At 58.6% G+C, this 18673-nt stretch overlaps 5 protein-coding genes across 5 annotated transcripts; 2 read left to right on the forward strand and 3 right to left on the reverse strand.

The window, feature by feature from the left end:
* Positions 1-1037: 1037 nt before the first annotated feature.
* DCS_03295 (pyridoxamine 5'-phosphate oxidase) lies at positions 1038-1703 on the reverse strand (the record flags this gene model as incomplete). The annotated part of the gene is made up of 1 exon (XM_040800617.1): positions 1038-1703. One exon carries the CDS (start codon positions 1701-1703, stop codon positions 1038-1040), a length of 666 nt encoding a protein of 221 aa, XP_040661500.1.
* A 5224-nt stretch (positions 1704-6927) lies between these two features.
* Positions 6928-12678, forward strand: DCS_03296 (uncharacterized protein; the record flags this gene model as incomplete). Its single annotated transcript, XM_040800618.1, has 1 exon — positions 6928-12678. The coding sequence occupies one exon, from the start codon at positions 6928-6930 to the stop codon at positions 12676-12678; it is 5751 nt and encodes a 1916-aa protein (XP_040661501.1).
* Positions 12679-13600: 922 nt separating this feature from the next.
* On the forward strand, positions 13601-14163 carry DCS_03297 (uncharacterized protein; the record flags this gene model as incomplete). The annotated part of the gene is made up of 2 exons (XM_040800619.1): positions 13601-14038; positions 14107-14163. The coding sequence occupies 2 exons, from the start codon at positions 13601-13603 to the stop codon at positions 14161-14163; spliced, it is 495 nt and encodes a 164-aa protein (XP_040661502.1).
* A 948-nt stretch (positions 14164-15111) lies between these two features.
* On the reverse strand, positions 15112-16059 carry DCS_03298 (NmrA family transcriptional regulator; the record flags this gene model as incomplete). The annotated part of the gene is made up of 1 exon (XM_040800620.1): positions 15112-16059. The coding sequence occupies one exon, from the start codon at positions 16057-16059 to the stop codon at positions 15112-15114; it is 948 nt and encodes a 315-aa protein (XP_040661503.1).
* Positions 16060-17335: 1276 nt separating this feature from the next.
* On the reverse strand, positions 17336-18409 carry DCS_03299 (uncharacterized protein; the record flags this gene model as incomplete). Its single annotated transcript, XM_040800621.1, has 1 exon — positions 17336-18409. One exon carries the CDS (start codon positions 18407-18409, stop codon positions 17336-17338), a length of 1074 nt encoding a protein of 357 aa, XP_040661504.1.
* Between the last annotated feature and the right edge of the window lie 264 nt (positions 18410-18673).

Here is an 18673-nt window from a genome sequence, read left to right on the forward strand (position 1 = left end):
TACGTACTTCTGTACAGTACTTTCGTTTACGTACTTGTGTACTTTCGTTTACGTACTTACTGCACAATAATGTGGCTAATTGCCTACCAAGTACGGATTACAGTACATGCAGGCGAAGGTGCAAGTGCGGAGCACAAGTAGATGTACTTGCCTGCTCTCAGTGCCGCTGGCGGATCTGCCGAGGTCGCGGCCCGCTCAAGGTGCCAAGAACATCGTGGCGGCTTGGCTTATAGGGCTCACACCTCTGTCCGGCCTCCCGGTTCAAGGATTCGGCACATGTACTGGTGCGCTGTCACCCCCCCCCCTCCCGCCCCATGATGCCCCCATCCACGTTCACCTACAGTAGACACCTCACAGGCATACCTACTTAAGTACTCCGTACCACATCCACCTACAGTAGACACCTCACAGGCATACTTACATAAGTACTCCGTACCTAATAGTAGGTAATTACTTACAACTACGGAGTACCTAGGTACCTACTTACAAGCAAGTACACTGGTACTTACACCTGCTTACCCCCCACCTAGTTCGTACTCACAAGTGCACCTACACCTACAACTACAGCACATGCGCACCTGCAACTACACCTGGATGTGCTCTTACACCTACAGCTACATGTTACATGCACAAACGAGTAGGGGTGTAGAGTACGCCGCTTGCACACGTTGCCCATATGGTCCCTGCATGCATTGGCCGCTTCTCTCGCGCACTCATGTTGTCCTGTTTCACACCTCCATGCCATCCTGCATGTGAATGCCCAGTAGTGCGTGGACGCCGTCGAGCTCATTGGCCACGCCTTACCGTGGTGAGATCAAGTTCGGATGTTTTGGTCCGCGTCGAGGGGCTTGCTGCTCTGGCTCCGGTGTGGACAGTTCCATCAAGCGGCGCGACAAAAGGAGCCAAGTCATTTTGCATAGGCAGCTTCATTATTATCCAAAAAAATAGCCGCGAGCAAAGGCGCCAGCCAACGTGACTGGCGACGACAGACGACGGTGACATGGAAACGTGATACATGGTGGTGGTTCGGATCGTCATCATGGACTCAGCCGGTTGATCTTCCAACCCTTGCCGCCGTCCTTCTCGTAGACGAAGCGGTCGTGCAGCCTGTCCTTCCTGCCCTCCCAAAACTCGACGCGCGTGGGCACGATGCGTAAGCCGCCCCAGAACTCGGGCACGGGCACCTTGTCCTGGCCGTCGAAGCGCTTCTCCGTCTCCGCCAGCCAGCCTCGCAGTTGGGCCAGGCCGTCGTCGCCGTCCTTGGCGCTCGGCTGCAGCGGCTGCGACTGGCGGCTGGCCCAGGCCGTCATCTGACCGTCGCGCGCGCGCACGTCAAAGTCGGCCTGGTTCTGCTCCTTCGACAGGCGCTCCGTGACGCCCTCGACGCGCACCTGCCGCTGCAGGGCGGGCCAGTGGAAGACGAGGGCGGCGTGCGGGTTCGACGCGAGGTCGCTGCCCTTGCGCGAGGTGCCAAAGTTGGAGATGAGGACGAAGCCGTCGTTGGTGTCGAGCTCCTTCATGTAGACGATGCGCGACGAGACGCGGCCCGAGGGGAGCTCCGACGTCGAGAGCGTGCACGTCTCGGGCATGCTGATGGACTCGTTCGCCTTGGCCTCGGCGTACCACTTGCGGAACTGGGCTGCCGGCGAGGCGGCATCCAGCCCCGACAGCGAGAGGTTCTTTTCCACGTTGTTGAGAGCCATGACCATGGACGGGGGGGGAGGGGCGGGGAGAAGAATCAAGTCAAGAATGCACGACGGGAGGAGATTCTGCCACGGATTCCGCGAGCAAGTAATACGACGGGCCCCGAGAGTATTTCGAGACGATTTCTGCCCTGCTCTTGTCCGCTCGCGGGGAGGAAAGAGACGCTGTATTTATAGCATGGAGTGGCGTCGAGCGAGGCGTCAAGGTAACTCCCGCCATACGATGCACGCGCAGGATGCGGAAGGCGCAAGGCGCAAGGCGCGAAGGAGCACCTGGCCGTCCTCGGGCCTTGTTGCGACGGTGCCTTGATGCTTCGCCGTTTGAGGCAGTCGCAAGCCAGGGCAGGTGCGAAACGGCATGGCTTGGCGAGGAAGCCCTCCGCTCATTGGTTCGATGGCCAGACGTACATGTACCGGGATGCCGCCGAGGCGCAGGTGCACCTGCACGTACCGAGTACATGCATTATCCGGAGCGTGCTCCGTGTACGGCACCTGCTGTAGGCGCCCCGTTCCTGCACGGGTTTGGGTCGCTCGGTGGGCTCTTGCCTGCCGGAGAAATGTGACTCGTCACCCTGCCCGCTGCCGATGGGAAGGGGCCAGCGCCAAAGCCACCGCAGGCACGACGACGGCCATCGCAACGGGCAATTGCCTACTGCACGATATCATGTACCATGCCAGGCGTAGGTGCCTGTGCTCCATAGCCGTCCTCGTAGGGACTACGCCTACAATGCACTGCACTGGAGGCCGGTGTAATTCGGTGCAGCACAGTTCCGCACAGGACAGCACGGCACCGTACAGAACATCACAGCACAGCACCGCACAGAACATCACATCACAGCACAGCACCGCACAGAACATCACGGCACCGTACAGAACGTCACATCACAGCACCGTACATAACAGCACAGCACAGTACCGCACAGAACAACACACATAGCACCGTACCAAACAGCACAATATATTGGTAATTGCAGAACAGCACGACACAGACCAGTGCAGCACTGCGTGTAGGATAATACGTCAGGTACTAGCAGCCGCCTCGCTGGACGACCTCACATGCGTGTCATACTGTAGAAATTACCGTTCAATACTGCTGGTGCCACGAAACACCCAATGGCGCGCATGCTTGTGTGTGCTTAGGCCCACCCCGAGAGCCGCCAGAGGACGGTTGGGAAATCACATGCGAATTGGTGTATAACATCAACCATTGATCGACAAGCAGACCTCCGTCGGTAGTGTGCAGTGCCAATTGCTGTCCTCAAAGCGTATCGCCAAGCTCCCCGTCCTCGTCGAGAATCAATCAATCAAGGAGCACGAGGGTGGAATGCATCCGTCTTGGCGCGCCGTCGACCCAACTTACTTTTGTCCCCATCACTTCCTCCTTCGCACCCAACCTTTCCGCATCGCATCGACGCAGCTTCATCGTCTCCGAGCAGGCCATCTGTTCGCACCCGCACCGCTCGTTGCGGCCAGGGCTTGCCGTGGCTTCGGCGTGCATCGTCGGAATGTCGCCGACCGATCGTTCCTATGGCGCATGGCGTATCCCGAGAAACCGGGTAAAGGGAACGTCGACGCAGCCGTCTTCCTTCCGAGCTCGGCCGTCGTCTCCATCGCTCTGCTCGTGGAAGCCCAGGGGCCGTTGTCGGCGTGCGTGGGAGGAAGGCTGAAACGTCCTGTCCACCCGGGCTCGACTATGCGGACGATTGTCCTCTAATAGTTCTTCTCGTCGTACCGGCCACTCCGCACGCGCTGCCTCCGCCGCACGCTTCCTCGACGCCGCCTGGACCGAACCGGCGTTCGTCCGTCCACCTTGGCCGTCGCCATCTGCTCGGTCCTCCGAGGAACGTTGATGGGGAGTTTGGTCGACGGCTGCAGCACGCCATCAGCGAGAAACACGTCGCTCGGCGCTCGGCAACGCCCCCACGTGCCTTGGAAGTTAATCCTATTTCTCCAGCGCCGGTGCGAGCAGCCTTGTGAACGAAGGTTCAAGATGCACGTTGCGGCACCCTAGCGGAAGTAAATCCAGGGTCTCGTGTCTGGCAGTGGCAAGATGGTATTAGTGGCAAATAATTAATACGTGGTTAAGTCCGTGTGTGTACGAGATCTTGCGTGCTCTGTGCAGTATTACGGAGTACTTGCTCCAGTACACCGACATGTGCTAAGCCTGCACGGAGTACAAAGTGCATGTAGATGTACAAGTACTCTTTCCCTGCGCTGCGCACGTGCTTGCCGACGGTAGCTGTACTCCGCACTCCGTACGGATACATCCATGCACCGTACTTACTTGTGCACGACCACTTTGTCGTCTGCCGAGTGCAAGTACGTACGTGTACATCACCATGTTGCACCTGCCAGCCTGTCTCTCGTTCTCTCATTGTGCAGGCACGCCACTTGCAAGTGTCGGCCAACAAGCACAGCGTACGGGGGGTACTTGCCCACCCAAGTAAGTACTTGTACATGCACAAGTAACTACTCCGCATATGTCCGCATAACTACTTGCATCTATTAGTACATGTACAATACATGTAGGTGTGCACATGTACTCCACACTCCGTGCTGACTCCATACCTACACCTCCATGCATGTACTCCTTACTTTCGTGCAAGTACTTGTATTGTGCAAGCCTCTCCTCCCTCCGAAACCCCCATGAATTACTCTGTCCTCCATACAAGCACGCATGTACAAGTACTTATACACGTACTCATATCGCTCTAGCTGCCTCAGGTCCCTCGGGAATGTGGGGGGTACCGGGAAACCGGCTTCTGAGCATGCCGTGCATGTTCCTGCCGTCACGATGCTGACGACGGCATCGACCTCATTTCTTCTCCCCCATTCACTCTTCCTCCTCCAACGCGAGCCCTCGATCCGACGACAACTGCACGCGGCCCGTGATGGTGTACGGCATCGGCACTCGCGAGCACTCTGGCACGCGTCTCGGCCATACTGCAATGGGAAACCACAAGTACCCGGTACCCAACCCTTTCTCGCCTTCACATTCATTCTGCGAGTCGTCATCAACGTTGCACTCGCTCCTCCTAGTCCCTCCCACCTTCGTCTCCTGCTCGCTGGCATCGCCGTCATGGCGCGGCAGCTAGCAGGTAGCCGCATGCTTGATAGGCCTTGTCCTACGTCCCGCTAAGGAATCAAACTTTGCCCGTCCATGCGGTTGCGCGGCATGAACGGGCACTTGGCTTTGCCGTTTGCCTCTCCGGTGATAGCACGCCGTGGTAAAACCACTAAAAAAGCCCAACCCCGTGCCGTCCACTCTGCGCTCCGAGCTGTCACCGTCAGGTTAGCCACAAGCATTCCAGCGAAAAAATCATATTCCTTCGCTCGTCGTCGGTCCGTCGTGCCTCGCCTTCTGCTCCTCCGCCCCGAGCGGCGGCAAGGCCACCCTCGTTACCAGTCACCTTCAGGGGCGGACGTTCGAATCCATGCATGGCAATTATTCAGCACAGATATCCGCTTTCGAACTAATGAAAGCCACGGGTGCAACATGGCCGATCATGAATTCGGTCGCTCGCTCATGCGGCACGCCGATTATTTCCTTTTGCTTTGTCGCTTGCCATCCGCGAGGTGGAGAATTTTCCGCTCAACTTCCCCCTGTGGCATAGCGGTCCTCCTTCGTTCTCGAACCTGCCTCTTGGACGACCCATCCTCGACGAAGAGGTGGCGAGGGGATGGAGGAGGCATGGGCTTTGAGATGTGATCAACTCGCCGTCGAGCCGGCCTGCGTTGTTGCTTGTCAAGATCCCTTCCTTTCCGAGGCAACATGTGGAAGGCGGCATTGAGTTTGCCTATTTTAGCTCCGTGGGTTTCATCGACGGCACCCACGGCATCGCGGACGCCGTTGCATGTTGGCATCGAGAGGCTTATTGCACCTAGTGTTACCGCCCAGAGGGTGGCGCCAGCCAGCATCTAGAACCGTCTTCGTATTCAGTCAAGCAGCGATATTACGCCGAAACGCCCCTCATGCCCTCTCGTGGGACAAAGAACGAGCGGACAAAGAGACAATTCAGCCTGCGGTGTTGCACGCCCATCATACCGAAGCCCCAGCCGCCAACCATGGTCGGCGCGGCTCAGGAAATCTCTACGGAACAGGCCTAGCATCCATCGCAGGAGGCAAGGTTTCTACAACCATCGACGAGCACACAAACTTTGAACCGCTCTCCTCTCATGAGCCTGAGGATGGTGGTAAAAATAGTTGGGGAGGGCGTGATGCACCAAGCCTTCGGGACGGCCAGCATTGGCAGCCCAGGTGACCGACTGACGTGCCGCGGACAGCATTTCGAAACACTTGGTACATTTGCATACCCCTTGCATCCTGAAGATATTTGAAGCCAGTGGCAAACTGATGGAGGCCACTACTAGCGACGGACGCCCCCCAGACCACCCCCCCCTCGCGCTCCCGAAGGCTGACGAGCGAAACTTCATGAATCAGCGGGAGACAAGTAAGAGTGGACGCACTCCGGGCATCAGGCATCCTCTGCGTCGCCTGACAGGAGCACACGGTGGCGCAACGCTCTATTACCGCCGCGTTACTACCAAGCACTGCCGCTCCGTCGCCCGCGGATGAGCGCCGGCTCGCGGCATGCAGCATATGACCACCGTGTCTTGGACCTTGTGAGCGGCCATGGTCTAACGGATAGTCTTGTGGCAGCGTCGTCCATCCATCCACTTCGCTTGCATCATATCTCCACAAGGATTGGCCTTTCCCTCGGCGATACTCTTAATGGACGCGTTGTTCTACATCGGTCAGCCGATGTGACATTGTGGCGATTGCGATCCGCGCTGTGGAGAGGGAAGATGAGGAATGAATAGAGCATGAACTAGAGTGTTCTCGATCGAGTCGTGGCAGGACGTAAAGATCGAACTAGCAGAGCATGTGTCCTCGGGAAGAATGCCCCGGCCGCTTGACCAACCCCCTGGGACTTACATGGAGAGTGTCAAAGTGGCCTTTGATCTGCATTTGTGGACAAATCAACACAACCACACACACACGGAGAGTGCCGCTGGGTAGCAGTCTTGTGACGAGAACTCTCAGACAAATGCATCAAGTCGACGAACAGCGAAGCCGTATGTAAAGGAGAAATTACCCCCTTTAGCCTTCATGGAAACCCGTCATCATGGCCTGACAGATCACTAAGAACACCTTCTGAAGCCATCATCTTATACTGGAAATACAGACCATCGTTGTTCACACATGAAAATACCATCATCTGGAATGCCCCCCAAAGACGAGATGGGTGACATCCCGGCGCCAGGAGGTGACTTGCTGCACGAGCAATTCAACATGACCGACGATGCAACCATGCTGGGTCATGTCGTCCACCGGCTCTTTGAGCAGGCCGCAGACAAGTATGCGGAAAAGACGGCTTTGGCATGTTCCGATGCAAGTCTCTCCTATCGCGGACTCAACGGTCTCGCCAACCGTCTCGGGCGTGCTCTGCGGTGCCGCGGCGTTCAAAGCGGCCACCTCGTCGTCATTGCCATGGAACGCTCTGTCAATGTCGTTGCCGCCATGCTAGGCGTCTGGAAATCGGGTGCCGCCTATGTCCCTGTCGACATAGCACTCCCAACGGAGCGCATTCGGCAAATGATCGACGATGCCGCCCCCAAGATCATCGTCACCGACAACTATCCGCCGGAAGCACTGTCTCGCTGGAAAGACGCGTGTCTTAGCATCGAAGATGCACAAATCGGCCTGGAGCCTGCCGGACCCGATCTAGGCATGCCCACCAGAGCGGACGAACCGGCGTACGTCATGTACACCTCGGGATCAACGGGTCGTCCCAAGGGTGTCGAAATGAGCCACGGTTCCGTCGCCAATTACCTACTCTCCATGGGGCGACGCGCGCCAGGCTGCTCCGACCATGATCGGATGCTTGCCGTCACTACCATCTCGTTTGACATGGCAATACCGGAACTTCTGGTGCCGCTCCTCTGCGGCGCCACGACCGTCATCGCCCGGACCGAAGAGGCCCGGGATGCCGGGGCGCTGCGATCCCTGATGAAACGTCACGAGATCAACGTGATGCAGGGTACACCGGCGACCTGGCAGCTACTCCTGGACGGCGGGTGGCGTGGCGAACCGCGCCTCAGCAAAGTGTGGACCGCCGGCGAGGCCCTCTCCCGCCGGCTGGCTGATCGGCTGCTGGCCTACAGCGACTCGGTGTGGAACTTGTACGGTCCGACGGAGACGTCATACGCGACCGTCGGGCGAGTATACGGCGGAGATGAAGACGTGGTAGTTGGTACCCCTATTGCCAACGCCCAGGTGTACGTCATGGATCCTGACAACTTGCCGTCGCTCGCTTCGCTCAACTCCACTGGCGAGTTATACATCGGCGGCGCGGGAGTTGCGCACGGCTACCTCAGGAACCCTGGCCTCACGAAGGAGCGTTTTGTCAAAAACCCTTTTGATGGGGGCGTCATGTACCGCACTGGCGACCGGGCCTGTTTCGTCGGACCGAACCGTCTGCGCTTGCTGGGCCGCATCGACGGACAGGTGAAGGTTAGGGGTTACCGAATCGAGCCGGGCGACATCGAGGCGGCTATCACGAAGCATGCTGACGTTGATGCTGCGACTGTGGTTCTCCGCGATGGTCGACTCGTGGCCTACTGCATTTGCGGCGCCGGTGTGAAGAGAGACGTTGGCCGGCTGCTGCGTCCATGGCTGGCCGAGGCGTTACCTGCCTACATGATGCCTGCCCTCTTCGTTAAAGTCCACGACTTTCCCCTTACGACAAACGGCAAAGTCGATCGTAAGGCGCTCCCGGACCCGGTAGCAACTGGCGCTTCCACGCCGATGGAAGCTGAGCTGGCGACTGGCCTGGAAGCGGTCATCCTGGTCGTGTGGCGACGCGTCCTCGGGCACGATGGTATCCAGATTGACGACAATTTCTTCCAAATCGGTGGCGACTCCGCACGAATCATCGCTGTTCAGGCGCAGCTGGCAGAGCTGCTTGGCCGACCCGTGTCGACAGCTGCCCTCTTCGACTATTTTACCGTCCGGACGTTGGCGGCTCATCTACAGCACAACCCCGGCGAAGATGGTTCGGCAAAGGCTTCTAGACAGAGCGGCCACGACCAAGCAGATCTTGCCATCGTATCAATGGCGTGCCGGTTGCCTGGGGGCGTCACCACACCCGAGGACTTTTGGGGCCTACTCGACCGCGGCGGGGACGCCATCACGGACGTGCCTGTCGATCGCTGGGACGCAAATGCCTTGTATGATGCAGATGCCGACGCACCCGGCACTTCGTACTGTCGTCAGGGCGGCTTTGTCGACTCAACAGACTCGTTTGACGCCGGCTTTTTCGGCATGTCGCCTCGAGAGGCGCGAGGGCTCGACCCTTTGCAGCGAATCATGCTCGAAACGTGCTGGGAGGCCATCGAGAGGGCTGGCTACACGAGCCATGACCTGCGCGGCAGCAAGACTGGCGTATTCTTAGGTGTCAGCCACACCGCCGCCGACAACGCCGGTTACGACTCGACGTGCCTCGCCGACCTGGACGGATACGCCGTGACGGGCTCCGCGGGGGGGACACTCTCGGGCCGTCTGTCCTACGTCCTCGGTCTCGAGGGCCCGGCGCTGACAGTCGACACCGCCTGCTCGTCGGCCCTTGTGGCGCTCGACTTGGCCTGTCACGCGCTGCGCAGGAACGAATGCGACCTTGCCATCGTCGGCGGCGTGACCCTACTGAGCGGGCCGGGACTGCACGTGGCATTCAGCCGGCTCCGGGGCATGTCGGCCGACGGCCGCTGCCGGGCCTTCGCGGCCGACGCGAGTGGCACTGGTTGGGGCGAAGGTGCCGCCGTCGTCGTGTTGAAGCGCCTACCGGATGCCCTGCACGACGGCGATGTCGTCGACGCCGTGGTGCGTGGCGCTGCCGTCAACCACGGCGGACGCGCGGCCGGCCTTACGGTACCCAGCGGTCCCGCCCAGCAGCGGGTGGTGCACGCAGCGCTTGAAGCGTCGGGCCTTGCACCGGCCGACATCGACTACATCGAAGCGCACGGTACTGGTACGAAGCTTGGTGATCCGATCGAAGGTGAAGCGTTGGCCGCCGTGTTCGGGCCGTCCCGGGCCGAGCGGCCGGAGCCGCTGTGGGTCGGGTCGGCCAAGTCCAACATCGGCCACACCCAGGCCGCCGCCGGACTTGTGGGCATTCTCAAGGTTGCGCTAGCAATGCGGCACGAGATGATACCACGCACGCTGCATGTCACCGAGCCCACGACGGCGGTAGACTGGCAAGGTGCGCGCATGGCGCCCGTGCAAGTTGCTCGGCCGTGGAAAGCTCGCGTCGATCGGCCCCGTAGGGCGGGAGTTAGCGCCTTCGGCATCGGTGGCACGAACGCTCATGTCGTCGTGGAGGAGGCACCGGCGAGCACATACCATTCGCCTGCCAGACAAGTCCCGCTGCCGCACGTGCTACCCCTGTTGGTTTCAGGCAGGACGGCGGCGGCGCTGTCCCAGCAATCTGACAAGCTCCTCCGATACCTACGGGATGCGGTTGAGGCTCGACTCAACGACGTGGCCTTCTCGCTCGCCACGACGCGGGACCATTTTCGATTCCGCAAAGTGCTCATGGCCGCTGACAAGGACGAGCTCCTGAATTTGCTGGCCGACGTTCCCAACGGGCCGCTGCCGCCGGCGCATCCTGTGGAGCCACGACTTGCTATGCTCTTCGCCGGACAGGGGGGCCAATGGCCAGGCATGGGTCGTGAGTTGGCCACGCAGTATCCTGTTTTCCGTCAGGCTCTCAAAGAGATCGCATCTCATTTCATTCCCTTGTTGGAACGGCCACTTCTCGATGTCATGTGGGCGGCGCCCGATGACAACGCCGCCGCGTTGCTGCAGCGGACGGACTACGCCCAGCCGGCCATCTTCGCTCTTGAGGTAGCCCTTTGGCATCTGTGGACCAGCTGGGGCGTGCGACCGACGGTCCTTCTGGGCCATAGCATCGGTGAGCTCGGGGTCGCCCATGTCGCCGGCGTCATTGATCTCCCGGACGCCTGCCGGCTGGTCGCGGCGCGAGGCCGGCTGATGCAAGCCGTGCCGCTCCGGGGTGGGATGACGTCGCTTGCAGCCAACGCTTGGGAGGTTACCACTGCACTCGAGACCCTGGGACTTAGCAACAAGATCGAACTCGCTGGCCACAACACCCCGACGCAGACAGTAGCGTCGGGCGATGTCGATTCCCTCAAGCGACTGGCGCGCCACTTCGCCGGCCAAGGCCGTGCCACAAAGGCTCTGGCGGTATCACACGCCTTCCACTCGCACCACATGGACGGTATGCTGGACGACCTGCGCGCGGTGGCCCAAACCATACGTTACCATCCTCTGACCGGACTTGCCGTCGTCAGCAGCCTCACCGGCTTGATGGTGGATGCCGAGGAGCTTCGGCAGCCGGAGTATTGGGTTCGGCAGGCGCGCGGTGCCGTCCGATTCTGCGACGCCGTCCGAACGCTCTCTGCAGAGCAGCGCATCAACGTTTTCCTCGAGCTTGGGCCCCGGCGGGTCCTGGGCCCCATGGCTGCCGCAACCCTTGGCGCCGCCGGCGAAGCACCGATATCGTACATGGCGTCCCTCGCCCCCGGAAAGCACGTCGTCATCCAGGAAAGCCTCGCTGCGCTCCACGTGCGTCACGTCCCCATAGATTGGCGTGCCTACTTTGCACCCTTTGGCTGCCAACGCGTCGAGTTACCCACCTACGCTTTCCAGAAGGACCCCCTCGGGCCGGTGCGTCGGATATCCCTCAAGCCTGTCATCGCTGGCCCGCCACCAGCCCAGCTCGAGATGAAAATGAACTGGCATCCGGTCGACCGACCTGCCCTGCCTCACCCGATCCACGACAGTGGTCTTCCAACGCCAGATTCCGATATCCTATTGGCCAAAGAGAATGTGGATGAGGAGATGGTATTGGACATGGTCAGAGAGGCGGCGGCCGAGGCCCTTGGGCTTTCCTCTCCGAACGCGGTTGATCTCGACGCCGGCTTGCAGGAGCTGGGAATCGATTCTTTCACTGCCGTCATGATGAGGGGCAAACTTGTTCACCGGACCGGCTTGGCCACATCGGCCGACGCGATCGATGTCCTCTCCAGCGTGAACCTGAGAGTCCTCGGCCAAAACTTGCTCTCTCTGATGCAGAAGTGCCTGGCTCCATGCTCACCGTCGACCTCTTTTCCTGGCTTCGGTGAGGAGGCGCTCTTGAGCCGCAGCACGCCGGACAGCACGCCAGATGTCTGTCCCACTCCCTCCGCTCTCGTCGCTGTCGCTAGTAGCTTTGATGCCTCGCATCGCATCCTTTGCCCCGCCCTGGGACTTGAATCTTCCAACATCTCTCCGCATCTACTCTCGGCTGCGCTGAACCACTTCGACTCGCAATCCTGGTGTCACGACATCATGCACGACGTCTCACCGACGACAGGAGCGCTTCCAGGCTATGGTCGGGCCATTGCCTTTATCCCGCAGGCTTTCAGCCCTGGAGCTTCGTCAAATCTCCAATTCATTGGCAACACGCTTGCAGGTAACAGGGGCGGGACAACACAGCCGCCACTCCCGCACATGCTATCTCTATTTCGCCCGTCCGATGCTGATCACACCCGCGATCCTCTGCGGCCGATTAACCGCGTCGTATCACTCTTCGCCCTTGGAAACGGCACGGCTGGTCATGAGGGGATTCTGCACGGCGGCCTGACTGCCACTCTTCTGGATGAAAGCATCAGCATTCTTCATGAGATCAATGCCGCACTGGCGAAATCGGGTGCCGCGTTTGCGGGAGCGAATGTTACGGCGTCGCTGACAGTCAAGTTTCTGGCTCCCATTGCCACCGCGGAGCCGGCTCTTTGCGTGACAGTCTGGCTGGAGGAGGTACAGGGGCTCTACACAACCGTGAAAGCGGAACTTACCAATTCTAGAGGTCAAAGGCTCGCGGCAGCGGAGAGCAAGTATGCGGCGGTGGAGGGATAACACGCGGCAGGCAGTGTTACTCGTGAAACGAGTCGATTGTGTTAGGAGCATACTTGCGCCAATTTTCTCATGAATGATTGGTTAATATTGGTAGGTATGGTATCGGAGGGGACGATGCAAGCTTTGATCGTTGCGGTTCCTCCAGGCTTTTTCAAACGCGCAGAAGTCGAAGATGTCATGTGCCGGAACGTTGTTATGGCTTGTTTGATCCGCTGCAAGTTGAATTTTGTGAATGACGGGTTGAAAGGTGTCTGAGTACAGTTGGAAAAATGCATTTTGTCGGATTTCAAAACTTCTTTTCAGTGCTAGTATAGGAGATGGAAAGCCTTGGTGTCAATGGGTCGGCCAATTTCGCAGGGCATTTATGCTGATGAACTAGTCGGGCGCTGTCCACTCCCCTCACTGATGATCTGTTGCCATTCTGAATGTGGAAAGATTCGGAATATCCCGAAAGCACTTCGTGCGTGCCATGCGTAATAGTAGTAGTTTGGACCGATCGGGCCGGCTGTTTCGCAGCAGGATCCTGCATTCGCAATTCTCGCGGCACTGCCTAGCATTCGAGGTGTCGACGAGACTGCTTGTGACAAATAGACACTTCACTCCAAGTGTTGCCGGCTAACATTGACATCTCAGCACGCCATCGCTATCCTGATATAGGTTAGCACAACTGCTTGGGAATCACGAGGAGGGGCGGGGTTCTGGTCTGGAGCGGCATGGCGCTATTCGTGCGTGGCGCGAAGCATGGCCAAGCCGGACCCGGTAAGGATGGGAGGCTGCGGAGGAGTCAGAGGGCGGGCGGGTATAAAGACTCGGTAAAGGCCGCGTCTCACCCATCAACGTCTCCTCTCGCCACCAATTCACACTCGACAGGGACACAACGTCTCCTCTCGCCACCAATTCACACTCGACAGGGACAAGGACAATGGACGAAAGCAACTCCTCACTTTGGGGCCTCTGGAACCTCAACTCCTGCCACATGAGCGTCCATTCCGGAGGGGCTGGCGGTGGGAATTCGAGCGTGACACCCTTCGGGGAGAAGCCTCTCGGTCGAATCTCCATTACTAGGGAAGGATACCTGAGCGCCATGGTGACGAGCGTCGAAGGGGCGGCACCGAGAACGGGCACAGAATGGCCACTAGCTACCGAGGCCGATATTGTACGCTCGGCGAGGCCGATGGTGGCCTATTGCGGTGTCTGTCGGACGTGGAAGGAGGGCGAGACGATGTTTCTTGCGACGAAAATCGAGCTGGCGCTCGATCCAAACATGATTGGCACCGACAGAGTTCGCGTTGCTGAGGTTCGAGAAGAGGGCGGCAGGACATTCCTGACGCTGAAGCCACTGCAGGAATTTACCACGGAGGTAAGCGACCGTCATAACCTGGCTTCATCAATTGATGACCCCATGCTGAGAAACTTGGCGGATGATAGGATGGCACGAAGGGGGATCTTACCATCTGCTGGGAGAAGGTGCAGCTTCCCAGATAAACAGCCGCCTCGGGCAGGTTTCGTGGGGTGGGTTTGGGGGGGACGAGGTTCCATCTCTATCACGATGCTTCACTCGGGAGGTCCAAGAACCGGTAAAAGTTAAGAAGGAGAAAGTGAAAATGAATATTGGGCATGAACGACGTGCATTTGTCATTTGCAGCTGTTGTGCGTGCAATTTGCAAGCAGGGCAGGTGCTATGATGCGTTGAAGCCCTAACTGGATTCATTCCATCAAAGGGACAGGGAACTGAATGAAGTAGGCACCAAGGTTCATTCGCACTTGCCTCGTTCACAGTGACCGCAAAGCATCCCGACATGGCCATAAATCACAATAAGTAATCCAGCCGCAAGATAATATGCTCTAGAGGCGTCAGCATTTGGCCGTTGTCCTCAGCTTGGCGATGTCAGCTACGTGCAGGTCTACGGCCATGGCGATAGGGAGGTCGTAAGTCCGTTCCTCCGACCGTCGGTTCGTTCCGCCTCCCAGGTCTCTGCCCTTCACGCCATCGACCTGAACATCCAACAAAGGATCCAAGAAACCTTCCTGCGTGAGCAATATCGAGTGCTACTCCACTTGTGAAGCGCTGCGGCATGTACAGCACTCCTCGGTTGGTATGTTCGCTGCTCGCATGCGTCGACGATAAAGGCCTTGAAGGGACGAAGAGAAACCTCGTCGGCCCAACGCTAGTCATTGAGGCTGAGAAAGATCAAGGGTCCAGGGCTTGTGCCGCATGGCGAGCAGCAAGAGTATACGGGTGATTTTCGACCATCGGGGTTGGCCTCCAACATTGCAGCGATGATGTGCTCGATAGGGTATGGCTCTTTCGCAATAGAAGGGCGTACATGTATACAGGCACATGCATACATATACATGTGTGTCTGTATCCATGCGTCGGTGAGTGTACGGCTTGTGGATAAATGGCGCATTTTTGTGTCATGCGACCAGCTGCTATGACGAGACCTTGCGTTTCGCGTGATCTGCCACGACGGCAGCAACTACTTCGTCGAGGTTCTCGTTTTCCAGTCCCAGCAAATCCATGGCAAAGCCGTCCTTGTGGGTCCAGTCGGCATCGACGGTGCCAAGGACGAAGACAATCTCCTCGGTAGCGTCGTGGTGACCGTCGGCGAGACGACGGCTCTGCCGGTCCAGAAAGGCGTTGGAATCGAGGTGCTGGGTCCGCCACTTGTTGGCAGTCGCACGCTCGAGCGACGCGAGGATCTCGAGCTGCGTCGGGCAAAAGCTCTGCACGAAGACGGCACGGTTGCGCGTCGCGGCGGCCCGCTGCAGCACGCGGACGACGGCCTCGGCGACGCGAGCGAGCGTCGAAGCCGACGCCTTGATGTTGCCGTCATCGAGGATTTGGGCCTTGTGGGCGCCGAGGTCGAAGTGAAGCAGGCCATCGTGAAGACCGTGGTCGAAGAAATGGCCGCAGATGATGGATGTCCAGGAAAAGGGGCCGCCTTCCCGGGTCGCCTTCTCGGCCAGCGACTCGCATTTTTCTCGCACGAGCGTCTTGTCGCGGTAGAGCTTCAATCGGTGCTGCGCTCGTGGGCTCGCGGCATCACAGCTCCCGTAGTCGGCGGGTATGTACCTCTTGACGCCTGCACCGGAGGCGGCCTCGACGAGCCGCAGGTGCTGCGAGACGTCTCGGAGGTTGAACGCGGCGATGACGGCGTCCTGGCCAGCGCAGGCCGCAGTCAGCTCGTCGAGGCTCATGTCTGGCAAGACATTTATCTGCGAGATGCCGGCAGCGGCGATGGGCGAAGCAGAGGTCGACCGTCGCAGCACCGAGATTTCGAAGCAGGCGGCCTGGACGAGAGCCTCGAGGATGACTTTGCCGACGGCACCATGGGCACCGACAAGAAGTACCTTTTTGATGGGTTGCGAGGAAGCCATGACGGGACAATCATTCGATGGTGATGATGATGATGGTGATGATGATGGTGATGATGGTGATGATGGCTTCATTCGCTGGCACTGGCGGGTTGGTGATGCAATCCAGTCCGCAAGAGCGGGGAACTGGGAATGATCTTTCGACGGCGGGGTGAGAAGATCCCACAAAGTACGGAGTACTCCGTCCGGCGCCCTCGGTTACTGCACTTGTATAAGTACATTGTATTCAGCTGCCACTCAGTGACCAATGATGACAAAGCATTGTACTTGTACTCAAATACTACCAGAGATTCTGCTCGCAAATACAAGTACATGTAAGTACTCCGTACTTTTTCCGCAGGCCCCTCTGCAGGCTGTACTTGGAAGGGTTCAAGCGCTTATACTGCACTGTATTAGTTAGGTGATGGTAAGATTGTGTTTACCGTGCTCACTAGTATTTACATAGCCCGGAGTAGTATACTTGCACGCTCGCACCCATTTCTTGACAATCGCTGCTGACTCATACTAAATACTCCGTACTTACAGAGTACGGAGTAATAATTACAGACACAGTATTTCTTTCATGCCCCACACCGGCCGGGAAATTTCAACAACGGCGGAGTCAGGCCGCAAAGTGGGGCCGCCGGCCCGGTCCTTACGCCGTCGTACCCGCATACCACTCAACAACTACCCGAGCTGTGGTGCGACATGATCCGAATCTACCACAAACGGCAGACAAAGAAGTGAGCTAGCTGCAGTACTAAATTTGCACAATACTCCCGAGATATTTGCATCATAATCTAGCTGCATGCCAGAGCGTGTATGACATATGCCATGCCACATCGCCCGCCGTCGTCATCCCGGCAATATCCTCGAGTTCCTCAAGCCGCCTGCTATTTTGCTGTACCACGTTCTGTGCAGTTTACGGCTGATACAAATGTTTCGAGTTCGAGAATCACTTACAAAAGAATTTTTCATTGCTGCACGATCATCCCATTGCTAATGGGCATTATCGTGGAACGGAATAGCTTGCCTCCAACTGTCGGATGATTTCATGATTACATGCAAGTCATACGGGCATACACTTCATCCGGTGCAATGCAAGAGGGGGGGTCAGACAAATGTGGCATCTCCAACGGCATTCTTCTATTTAAAGTCTATAAATAAATACAGCTTCAGTCCTCGACCCGGGGCCAGAGAACAGCTCCAGAATGTGCAAACAATGGGTCATGGATGGTGTCGTGTAGAAAGGGGCCGCCACCAGGTAGTGCCGACATCACCCGGATAGACCAGTTGCCATTTAGTGGCACCTCTTGGAGCGCACGTCGAAGCGCTTGCCGCGGGCCTTGCATTCGCACTTGCGGGATCGTCCGTCCCAGTTGGCCTCACGGCCACAGTCAGGGCGGCACGTCTTGGTGCGAGCGTGGAACTCCTCGCGGCGGTTCCGGCACTCGCACTGGCGGCTGCGGGGGTTGAAGGTGGCATCGCGACCACAGTCGACGACGCACTGGCGAGCGCGGACGCTGAAGGTCTCGCCGCGGGGGCACGCGCAGTCCTTGTTGCGAGGGTTAAAGTCCATGGTGCGGATCTTGCAGACGCACTTGTTGAGCTTGCGGTCAAAGTCGGCCTCGCGGCCGCAGCGGAGATCGCGCTTGTGGCCGTGGTCGCGGTGGCCGTAGCGGGAGCAGGTCTTTGTCTTCCAGTGGAACTCCTCGCGACGGTCGTTGCACTCGCATTTGCGCGAGTTGCGGTCAAAGGTGGCCTCGCGGCCGCAGTCGACGCGGCACTGCTTGGTCTTCCAGCTGAACTCCTCGCGGCGGTCCTTGCACTCGCACCGGCGGGAGCGGCGGTCGAAGGTGGCGTCCCGACCGCAGTCGACGTCGCACGTCTTGGAGCGCGGGTTGAACTCCTCGCGGTGATCCTTGCACTCGCACTGGCGCGAGCGGGGATCGAAGACGGCCTCGCGGCCGCAGTCGACCCAAGAACGGCATCGTCGAGCCTCGCGATCCCACTTCTTGCCGCGGGGGCAGGAGCAGTCCTTGTTGCGCGGGTTGAACTCGAGCTCGTTGTTCTTGCAGACGCACTGGCGGGAGTTGCGGTTGAAGTAGGCCTCCCGGCCGCAGTCGACGTAGCAGGACTTGGTGTTGGAGTCGAAGACGAGCCCGTCCTTGATGCAGACGCAGGCCCTCAGGCGAGCGTTCCAGACGGCCACGTTGCCGCAAAAGTGCTTGCCGAGGGCCGGGCCACGGAATCCGTGATCGTCATGTCGATCGTGATCCCGGTGGCCAGGGAGGTTGTGGCCGTGGTCGCCGCCCGGGAGGGCAGTGGCCAACCCGAGGGTGAAGAGAGAAGCAACGAGGGGCTTGAAGAGCATGGTGGGCCAGGAGATGCCGGAAATCAAGAGAGTGAAACAGAGGTGTCGACAGTGACTAAAGAGTGAAGTACTGGACAGTGGATGCTGATGCCGATGAAGAATTGTCCGTAGAGGCGGAAGCAAACGTCGTTTATATAGACATTCCCACGCCCGCGGCGAGAGCTATATTCAGAAGCGTCAAAGGTTTGTTTCTATTCTTGACATTCGATAGAGCTTCATGCAGTCATTTGATGAGTATTGGCTTGGCTTGTCAGCATCCTCGAA

This window comes from Drechmeria coniospora, chromosome 01, assembly GCF_001625195.1.
Source record: "Drechmeria coniospora strain ARSEF 6962 chromosome 01, whole genome shotgun sequence".
Taxonomy (NCBI): domain Eukaryota; kingdom Fungi; phylum Ascomycota; class Sordariomycetes; order Hypocreales; family Ophiocordycipitaceae; genus Drechmeria; species Drechmeria coniospora.